The 11,611-nt window shown below is 35.0% G+C and overlaps 1 protein-coding gene across 16 annotated transcripts in view; it reads left to right on the forward strand.

The window, feature by feature from the left end:
• The window catches only part of LOC136833710 (sodium/hydrogen exchanger 9B2-like), a 317,786-nt gene that overhangs the window by 301,500 nt on the left and 4,675 nt on the right, over positions 1 to 11,611 (forward strand). For all 16 annotated transcript variants that reach the window (XM_067095905.1, XM_067095912.1, XM_067095900.1 and 13 more), the window contains 2 exons: positions 2,541 to 2,705; positions 6,415 to 6,492. In XM_067095905.1, the coding sequence (XP_066952006.1) occupies positions 2,541 to 2,705; positions 6,415 to 6,492 (243 nt within the window). The remainder of the gene's footprint in view (positions 1 to 2,540; positions 2,706 to 6,414; positions 6,493 to 11,611) is intronic.

The following is an 11,611-nucleotide window of genomic DNA, read 5'->3' on the forward strand; positions in this document are numbered from 1 at the left end:
GCTGCTCCTGTACTGCTCTCCAGTCCCCAACCAAAGGGCAGCAATACAGGACACCTTCCAACACCTATGGGACAACATGGATGTGTATGCCATCCCTGCTGTTCAGTCAGCTGAGGAAGGTCATCAACAGGTTCTTTGTCTCCAGGGATTCAGTATGATTTTGGTGGCACCTGTGTGGCAGCAAGCGGAGTGGTACACAGACCTATTCCACCTCCTATTAGAATTTCCAAGACAACTTCCTGAAGGCCCCAATTTTCAGGTTCAGGAGCACAATGGGAGGTACCATCCATCAGTAGGCTCCCTCCGACTTCGTGGTTTGAGACTATCCAGCAGCTTATGCAAAAGAGGGTTTTTTCAGAGCGGTCTGCTACTGTAAAGCATTCACTGACACCTTGCGGCCCTCATCCACAGGAATGTACTAGGTAAATGGACGGTCTTCCCCAGTTAGTGCCATGAGAGGGACTACAATCCACTGGAGACCACTGTGCAGGAGGTAGCAGACCTCCTGGTAGGAGAAGACTTTCCCTCACTGCAGGGAAAGGCTACAGAGCTGCCTTGGCCCACATCTTCAGGCCAAGGGTGATAAATGTTTCAGATGCATGGAAATTGTTCACAGTCATCAAACTGTACAAGAAGACATGCCCCCAAGAGAGTGGGAGAGCTACATGTCCTGTCGTACAACATCATGCAGGCTGTGGAGTAGTCCTCCATCTCTGTAGAATTTGAATGCTTCTCCATCCCTTCATTAAAAGATTTTGTGGGGGGAGATGAGGACAAGATGGATCTTTGTTCAGTCAGAGTCCTGCAACAATACCTGAAGCATACGGCTCCTCACAGACCTGCTTGCAGGAGGCTCTTCATAAGTACCAAGAGTGAAACGAGGGAGATCTCAAAGAACAACAACATCTTCTGGCTGAGGGAAGTCATAGTTAGGGCATATGCTGCCGCAGAAGAGGCACTCTTCCCCCACCAAGAGTTAAAGTTCATGAGATAAGGGGTATAGGCTCCACATTGGGATACAAGAAGAACCATTTCATCCAGCTGGTCCTAAAGTCAGGAATGTGGAAGAGTCAGTCAACCTTCGCTTCTTTCTACCTACGGAACTTGGCCCTCAACTCCTTATCTATCCATGCCTTCGTAATTTGATGAAAAGAGTGGTGAACTCAAGATTAACATAATACATACTTGAGGCTACTTACTTTTACAGTACTGTATTCATAAATAAGACTGAGCTCTTCAATTACTAATAAGTAATATTTATCAAGACATAAATTGTAAAACGTTATCTCACGGGGATTTGAGTGGCAAATGTTCCTCCTTGCAATAAACAGTATCACAAATCAGTTATTAGTTAAAAAGAATTTTTATATGGTTTTGGGCCTCTTCACTAGGCTTTCAATTTTCTGCAGATTAGAAAAATAGTCTTGTTTTATAAAAAATATCAGAGGGATAAACAGCTATGATACTGAAGTAAAAATGGAAACAGTCTTATACCTGTCAGCCAAACTGTAAAGTTCTTAGCTTTAATTTTTCATACATACTTGAATAGAATAGCACACATACAAGCCAAAAGCAAAATTGCATTAAACCTGACTAAAAAGCTATCTTACTATGGAAGTGCCCCATGAAAGTTGGCTCTCCCTTAGAAGTAACTCCATCCTGGACACACTTCTATGAAAACTTCCCATTTGCCATGAATATTCCAAGAATTTTTCCATCTCTTGGGCAACCATTGTTCATAAGTAAAACATGCAGATTGTACTTATGAAACATCAACATTTAAAAAAAAAAAGTTTATGCTGGTTAATCTGCAAATATGTAAATTTTTACTAGTTTGATATTGTCCAGATTATATGTTCATAATAATGTATGGTTTTGGTGTCAGTTAAGTCAATGTTCAGTGTTTCAGTAACTCTTTAGCATGAACTCTTTAATTATTTATTTTTGTTAAATTTTAGAACATTTCCGTATTTCTTTCCACATTAAAGTTCTTCACTTCCTCACCTAGATAACACCTCTGGTAGAATATTATTGTAATAAGAGTAATGTGACTTAAATCCTCTTATGCATATTGGCACTTATAGATTTTTATTATAGAAATAAAGTACTGCATACATAGAGGTTTCCTCTCTTTGAATTTGTTTCTTGTTAGTGAGCACAAATTGAGTTGAATGGGCTTTAGAATCAGTTAGGTAATGTAATTTTATATGAAGTAAACTTACGTTATGACAGTGTCATGTTTGTTTACTGCTGTTTCAACTTCTATCTCACTATTAGAATTGTGATATTCTTGGAGATGCGCAACTTTAAATATTAATTTATTCAATGATATTAGATGGCTTAATTGTATTATTTTGCTAGTTAGCTTATGTGTGATACTACAATACGTAGTATTATGCTGCATTTTCTTTGAGTGTGTCTTGTCATGGGGCATCTATGAATATGTGCCTGTTAGTATACCATATAGAGATGAACTTTAAAAAGTTCATTCTTAATTTAAATTTTTTTATTGTTAACACTATTTATGATACTGTTTTCAGGTCGTTGCTATTAACCCTGACACAATTGGATGGGGTCTGCTGATGCTGCTGATTTGCCTAACGTTACGAGTTATTACGTCATTTTTTGTTGTGATGGGGGGAGAATTTACTATTTGGGAACGTCTCTTCATTGCCATTGCCTGGCTCCCTAAAGCAACTGTCCAAGTAAGTGCAATATGACATATTTTTAGGTTTCAATAGAAAGGTAATTTTATTCCATTTAGATAGCAGCTTTATTATAATTTGCTCTATGAGCTTTAAAGTTTCAAGTTGGTGTAATTGGATTTATTTGTAATTATATTAGAGAAGTTGTGTTGTGTTTTAGAAATACATTTTTATTTATTTATACAAAGTACAGGAAATTGCCTTACTTGAGCCTACTACGAAAGTGCATGAAGAAAACATTAGTAGTGAATTTACAAAGCAGAAGAATCCTGTTCTTTCAGGAGGATGAAAGTTGCGTTTTAAAAGGGGTTTTGACCCCATTCTTTAATCACACCTCAGTTGAAAGTTGTTAGGTAATCAGTGTTAAACCATTTTTATGTAGGTTTCATATATAGTAATACCCCAAACTTATGCAAATTCACAGGCACGCGAACTTTTCATTAGAACGTAACTAACTGTCATACACTAGTTTTTCACAGACACGCGAATGTTTGCAAATACTGAGAAACCCCGCAAAAGAGTTTGTTTATTTTTTTATGTAATTTATAAGTTTTCAAGCTTTTATGTGTAAATTAAATAACATTAAATAATAAAAGTAATAATCTCAATCTCTCTCTCTCTCTCTCTCTCTCTCTCTCTCTCTCTCTCTCTCTCTCTCTCTCTCTCTCTCTCTCTCTCTCTCTCTCTCTCTTTTAGATGAGAGAGTTTTTATGGTACATGTATGTTTATTTGTTTTGTATAAATAAATTTTTTGCCTAATAATAAGTACTAATTTTCAAATATTAATAAGATTAATGATCATAATAATAATAATAACTGTATTTACAAAATTCGTATGTGAATACGTATGTTAAAGAAACAAAAATCTTTCCCTCATCTTTTGTTTGAAGCTCAAAGGCAAAGCTGTCAGACATGTCACTTGAACATGACAAGAAGGGAGTGTTGCTGATTAGTGAGTCAAAGGTTTCAACCTACGTATTACTGTTTCTCTGTATGTCTTTAACTGTACAGTAGATAATTTTAAATTAACCTAACTTTACCTGTACAGTCTACAAACTGTAAATGTGCCATTTTAAAACATAGAGACATAGAGCATTTCAAAATAAAGAGAAAGAGACGGAATAAAAATCGATCGGTGGAATGGGGAGGAGAGAGAAATAGGATACTAATCTTCACTCTCTCCTATATTATTACGTCAACCATTTATTTCTTTTTTTAAGGGTAATGTATTAAGCTAACTTTTCAATGCAATTACAGTAACTTTAATTTCATTTAAAAGTTAGCCTAATAATTTTGGAGCATGATTAGTGTCATATTTAGTGTTTAAACTTTAGAAATAGGCATTTATTAGCATTTTTAGAGATCTGTACTTAAAGTTACGTGAAAATTCTGGAACCTAACCTTGCATAAGTTTGGGGTATGACTGTACAGTGATACCTTGACCTATGAGTTTATTTTGTTCCTTGACTGAGCTCGTGAATCAAATTGAATTTCCCCATTAAAACGAATGGAAATGCTATTAATCCGTTTCAGCCCCCAAAAAACACACCAGATTTTTTTTTACGTGTTTTTAAATAAGAAAAATGTGCTTTATAAATAATAAATAATGTATAAAAAAAATAATAATACATAATAAAAGAGAATGTAAAGAAATACACTGGTTTTATTAAGTTGGATCATAAAAATGTATTTAGTACCCAGCCTAATGCTGCCCGACCTGGCAGCATTACGTCCTATTTTTTTATGAATATTTTTGAAAAGTGCCACTTGTAGTACAGATCTCAGCTTGCATCTTAAAGTAAAAATTCAACTGAGCGACGGCTTGTGTCTTGGAAAAATCGTACGTTGGTTCACTCATACGTCAAGGTATTACTATATACCTTCTTGATTTATTTTTGGAGGCCCTCTTATTGGCCCCCACTTGCCTTATCAGGCTTATCATTTTCCATTCCACTTTAGTATATATATTTATCAGCATTAATCATTTTCCATAATAAACTAGTATTTTTTAATGATTGCTTCCAAATGAATAGTTTTTGATCGAGTGTTTGCTTATATTGTCGTGCCATTTTTACCTGCCTTCATATTCATGACCCTTGTCATGAGTAGCTTGATTTAATTACACAGAGAAGCCTACCCACCTTCTTCACAAGTAACCTTTCTGTTTGCTTCATTATCCTTTATTTATCTAACCCATAATTTTCCTTAAATTTCACCTTTATGTTCATTAGATGCTAATGACATCATTTGGTAGAGGAGAAAATACTTCAGTTTGGGTAGCCTCTGTGGCTCAAGTTGCTTCTCCTCTTGAGTTTGATGCTCTTGAATTTGCTCAAAATATTGATATGTTAGATTAGGACAGTGTACAATGCATGTACTGCATGTGTGTTTTTATCTGAAAGTGAGTGGATTTAATATGGACCAGAAAAATTTTCTCAAGTTATGGGAAGAGGAAGGCTAGTGAGTATAAATGAAACTCCTTTTACAAACCCCCCCCCCCCGGGTCAGGTATATTTTCTTCCCCTCTCCACTATTCCTTAGGTTTCTTTTACTTCCTTTACAAAACCCAGCCTTTTTGTGTACATCTCTCATTGAAATAATAGCCCTATCAACCAGTCCCATCCCATAAGAGTTCACCATCTAAGATATCCCTCAGTAGAGAGCAACATTAAAAAGGAAAGGGGTGCTAAGAATAATTTGATTTGGTACAAATGCTAAGCTGAAAATTCAGCAGATTTAGGCATGAGGGATATTGGAAGGATGGCAGGAAGTAGTGTTGTGGTGTAGATGCTGGCAAGAAGAGGAGTGAATGTAAATTGCTTACTGGAGGTAAGATACAAAGGGACAGAGGCAAAAACAAGTGACAGTGACATAAATGAATTCAATATACATGACTTGTCAAATTGTATGGAAATAGAAATGAATTGACACACCGTTGCAAGATGAAATGGCAGAAGACTGATAGAAGTGGTAAAAAATAATTGGAAGGATTATAAAGGTTAAGAAGAAATAGTGTATTTGTTCTTAGTATTTATTTTAGTATGTGATTTTGTTATCATTTTTGCAGAAGTGGTATAACATCTGGTAGTCATTCTTTTGCTGAGCATCTTGGAAGTTTGAGTTATCACTTTGGTCAGCCTTATTTGGTAGACCAGTGTGTGGCATAGGTTAGCAACAGATAAAGTGAGCAGGTTACTGCTTGTGGGATGATAATGAGGTTTTATACTTGAATAACTGCAAATCATTACCTTATTGGTAGCAGTACAGTATTAGTGCTGTTAGAATTTTTTTTTTATTTGCTCAAAAATTTTGGGTACAAGCTCCGATGGACTAGCTTAATTTAAAGTGACTTCTTTTAGGCTTCAGAAGTAATAGAACATTTATCCTCTTAAAGATTGATGGGACATTCAATGTTAATGAAGGTTGAAAATTAACCACTTCATATAGTTTTGTTTAAATATTAAGACTTTTTGTATTTTGAGGGATAATTATATTAATGAGACCATGACCTTTTCCACATTAAAGATATTGAGATGAATACATTTTGTTCATCTTTTCTCATGATAGTTTATTAGAGGATGCCTGTACAAACAACATTGTTAATGATGCTTTTCATGTAGATCTACTTTTCACTATACTTTTAATGTTGTATAACAGAAATTACTTTTATAACTTGTATTCTTGTACAAAAAAATATTTATTTTTCCAGGCAGCAATAGGGTCTAAAGCTTTGGACCACGTCCGTTTAACTGATGGTAGTGAAGATGATATTAGAAGAGGAGAACAAGTAAGTTATTTTTGTTTTAGGGAACTGGGAAAGATTATAAAAATTTTTTATATGTTGATTTTTAGGAAAATTCCAAACAACTAAAGGGTGTTTGTTATTTCTAATGCACATTCTTGTCTGTTTTAATTAGTACTTAACTAGTTCTGCCAAATATTTTAGAAATTGAAATAATTATAAAATTGGCCTCTTAAACTACAAATATGTGTTTGTTATGGCTTTGATAGAATTATGTAAGAAAACTTAGAAAGGAATTTACTAAATATTTGCTGGCAACACCAATTAAAAACCAAAGTGTTCTTTTTATGACATTAAATTATCCTTTGATATATAATAATGCAATTTTTTCTATGCAAACCCATCACTCATATATAGCCCACCTTCACGGTTTGCAAATGCCCCAGAAAAAGTCTTTTATCTAACACACACAAGAAAGGCAGGGGTAACCTATGCCTGTGCATGTTGCAAAATGAGGTCTACAGAAGTCAACCCCCTTTTTTTTTAGTGCAGTTCAGATTGTTGACTACAAGAAATCAGCAAGGCTGGAAGGGTTTGTATGAAAAATTTTTAATAAAATTAGATTTGTTTCCACTCATATAAAAGGGGTTACAGACTGCTGTACGCCCCAAAGTTGCTGATTGTAAACTGTAGGATCCATAGAAAGCTCCTGGTGAAAAATATTAGCAAGGAACCCTAGGTTCTGAGAGAATTAGGAAGTCTTATAATTATTGAAGAATCTGTGATAGTTTTAAATGAGGAGTTTATTAGTAACTGAGGAAAGGATAAGCACTGAACACAGAAGTGAAAGTAGCAAGTATCCTTGGAGGTCTACATCTCTGAAGATGTCATAAATAAGAGATTAGAAAATAAAACAAGCATGAGGAGGATGATGAGCCCTAGGGTCTTCAATAGAAGTAAATACCTGTCCCACTGTTACAGTCGGGTTCATGAATTTCAGTACACATTGGGACAAGCTGAAGAGACATTTGGCAGTTTTACAATGACTAACATTACTTTGTAATTTTTTAAACACGTATGCTTTTTGTCATGTGTTTACATGGTTTGTGACTTTGTTTTAAAAGGTATCATTCCCAACTGCTTTTTGCTTGCTAAACACAAGGATATTGCCTGCGACATTGTTGAGGTGATGGATTTTCTGTGGCTTGTTGTGATATGTACCAAAATTCATAAACCCATCAGCTCTAGTGATGTGTGCACCTGTTAATGTTACATCCCAAAGATGGAAATTAGCAAAGGTTGATTAATGCCTCCAGTTTCCTGCCTTTAAAATCACATTGACATTAAAATTAAGTTGAAAAACTAGGAATTTAGGGAGAACTCTGATTTCATAGGCAACAACTTTAATCACCACAGGTTTGCCATCCATCATAAAACTATATGCATTGAGGATGACTTGTCTGGGGCAGTACAGTGTGGATTTTCAAGAACTCTGTTTCTTGAAACAGCCCCTTCCCAAGAGGATCTGGTTATTAAAATAAAAGCAAGTAGCTCTAGTCTGTGCCTTCACACAAAGTCAACTGCAGAAGACAATCCAATCAAGTTCCAGATAGTAGTAGAGATGACTTTACCAGAGAGAGCTATGAAGCTCACTATCCCAAAAAAAGCATCAAAAGCCAGAATAAGGATGATGTTTAGTGTGAGATTCAGCAGGGAAGCCACACAGGTTTGTAAGGAGTTTTTGTGAATTCTTCAAAATTGCCGAGAGATCTTTGCTGGGAGGCGTAGATGGCTTTCAAGGTAACTTCCCTAGATAAGATAGTTTCTTGTTACATCCCAGAAAATGACACAAAAGGGGAATAGAGGTATCAGCTAGACTAACTTCTTTTTCATAGCACCAACTATTCACGGGGGATAGGGACCACAACCACCCGCGAATAGCTAAAATCCGTGAATACTTGACATCTCTCCTCTAAAAATGCTGTTAACTGCATATTTTAATAGTTCAAACACCAAAAACCTCTTCTAAAAATGCTTATAACTGCCTATTTAATAGATTACTGCCTATTTTAATAGTTCAAACACCAAATATACCTTACACTATCGTCATAAAACACTTTATTATCATTTCAAAGTCATCTTACAACATTACCCTTAAAAATATATGGCTTACAGCTACATGTGAAAACTAATCAAGTTACCCCTAAGAGAGAGAGAGACTGTTTGCCCTTCATGTTAGTATGTCAAAATGCTTATCTACCAAAAAAAGACTGGGAATTCCACAGAATTATGCTAAAATCGTACCTAATTCACTATATTTTTCATAGTTATTGAAATGCAGAGTTGTAATAGCTTGGAAAATATGAAAAATGGACAAAGTAATTTCACGTTTATCAATAAACTATACAAAACAAATAAACATAGATGTTACATATGCATGAAAATCTCTCTCTCTCTCTCTGTCTCTCTCTTATATCAAGTGAGAGAGAGAGAAGAGAGAAAAAAAATACAACTCATCCTTCTGAATACTATACACAAAGCATCTGAGCTACAAGCTTTGTGATTAGCTATTTCCAACCCTCCCAGCCAATAGCGTGTCGTCATGGAGAGAGAGAGAGAGTGGGGGTTTGCTACAAGCTCTATGATTGGCTACTTCCAGCTCCTCCAGCCAATAGTGTGTCGTCATGGAGCCTATGTCAAAGCAATAAAAAAAAACTGCAACACATACATATGTGTGCATTCACTCATTTGATGATGGCTTTGTGAGCTTCCTGGAGTTTGTTTCATATTTTTAATGATACAGTAATTCATATTTCATTAAAGGATATATAAAGTGCCAAGAGAGAGAGAGATGGGGAGTTGCCTTACGTTAAATATCAAAAGAGTGAAATTATTCATGAATAACTGGTGAAAGAGAATAACTTAGAGAGAGAGGGGGTGAACTGATATTATGTTTACATATATACCTTAAACTATCATCCTAAATCACTTTACAGTTGCCATAATTTATTTATGGCCCATTGAAGTGATGTGAACATTTTTCCTGCTAAATTCATCCAAATTGCATGCCGCATAATATTAATACTCTTAAGAGTTAGCCTGGCGTTCACTCAAAACCTGTTGTAGTTCCTCACATGATCATGCCCGTCCAGTAAGGGTTAATATCATTCAGTTAGGAGGTTCCTCTAGTACAGAGGAGAGAGAAGACCGGATTATTACCAATGCAAAGCTTAAAAACCGGTTTCTTTCCCAAGGCTTTCGTAATTCTCTCTCTCACTGAGTTAAAAAATACGTGTAGTATTTAAATATGCGTTTAAAAAAATACATTTTACGGTACTGTATTGATATTTTGCTATGTATACATTCATGGTAATATTTGAAAATTAGTAAAAAATATTTTTATCATAAAAAATGCATTTAGTCCCAAAAATAACATGAAAATATAGTAATTAGGGAATATTGCTTGACGATAAAACCTGCGAATTACCAAATTTTCCGTGAATACTTTGGAGATACTTTCCACAAAAAAATCCGCAGATAGGTGAAATCACAATCCTCAACTGCGAATAGGTGGGGGTCGACTGTTTTGCTTGTTATGTTGGTTACCTGCCCAGGTAGGCATTAAAGGAAAAGAAGCTGATAAAGCAGCCAAAATTGCAACTACCACTACAAGATCCCATGTAGATATTCCTGTTAATGTGATTATATAAAACTTCCAGAACCCGTGATAATCAATAAATTGCAGAATATGTGGAATTACGAGCCTCATACTAACTAATTAAAAAAGAATAAGCCCAATGTTTGAATATGAAATTCATCGTTTAGAAACGGAATGACATATTTCATGAATAGTCCACGTGATCCAGTCCCCATATGTGCAGAAAGTAAAGCAGCACTAACAATTAAGGATTTTTTGTGTGAATGTCCAAATATAATCAACAATTGATGATAAGTTTTGGAAAAATAAAACAGTTACAGAATTATAATCAGGATCTCCATTTTTCAATTAACCAAGTCATAAAGTTTTTCAAAAGTTGTAATTTAATCAATGAAATCTAAACTTTATTAATAATAAAGACAAATCCTTTGGGCCAGCCTCATGAAAGCTAAAGAAATTAGCTCAGTTATCTAATTAAACTAGTTAATAATAATAATAATAATACAGTAATTATAATTGAAAGACAAAACAGGCACTGTGTGAAACTTGAAAGGTAGAGGTTTAGTTCATGGGTGAGCCAGATGCACTTACCATATGTAATTTCTCTGTGGATATAAATTATTCCCTGTGTTTAGTGAATTTTATATTGAGGAGCTATTTGTGGCTTAATATTTGTGTACATGAAAAAGTCAGTGTATAAGAGACAACCCCACAGGGGGTTAGTGCTGTCAGTGCACCTCATGTGGTACTGTACTCTGTATGCATTACTTAAGGTTCTTTGCAGTGTTCCTTCACCACCTAGATAACTCTGACTGTTATACATATCCCTATAGCATTCAGGTTCTGTATTTAGAATATGAATGGAGGTAAAGTAAAAGGAATGAAAGGAGTTCCTTTTACTTTACCTCCATTCATATTCTCTTTCTTCCATCTTACTTTCCACCCTCTCCTAATAGTTGATTCACAGTGCAATTGCGAGGTTTTCCTTCTCTTACACCTTTCAAACCTTTTACTGTCAATTTCTCTTCCAGTGCTGAATGACCTCATAGGTCTAAAAGAGACAAAACTATCATAACTAGCCAAGTGTTACAATTGTAGCAATCATATATCATGAAGATGAGTTGATTTTGTTTATAAATACAGAACCTGAATGATATAGGGATATGTATATCAGTCAGAATTATCTGTTATCTCACTTGATTGCAAATTGATATGTCTCTGTATCCTGTGTATCAAACCCAAATTGTATAGTTTTGAATCCTGGCCTTAGACAGAGTCACTTATTGCACAATACCCTTTGGGTGTAATTTATTCCAAAAGTAAATTAAGATGGTGTTCATGGATTAATAATCATAAAGTAAGGCCTCAGCTTAATGGACAGTTCGGGTTCTGTCCTTTCCTGTAGCAAAATCTACCAAGTGACAAATTCTATTTAAAATGTTGAACTTAGTAGTAGCCTGTCCTAACAAGTAGTTTGTAATTAGCATTCAGTTTAAAATATTCACT

Source organism: Macrobrachium rosenbergii, chromosome 52 (genome assembly GCF_040412425.1).
Source record: "Macrobrachium rosenbergii isolate ZJJX-2024 chromosome 52, ASM4041242v1, whole genome shotgun sequence".
In the NCBI taxonomy this organism is placed as follows: Eukaryota; Metazoa; Arthropoda; class Malacostraca; order Decapoda; family Palaemonidae; genus Macrobrachium; species Macrobrachium rosenbergii.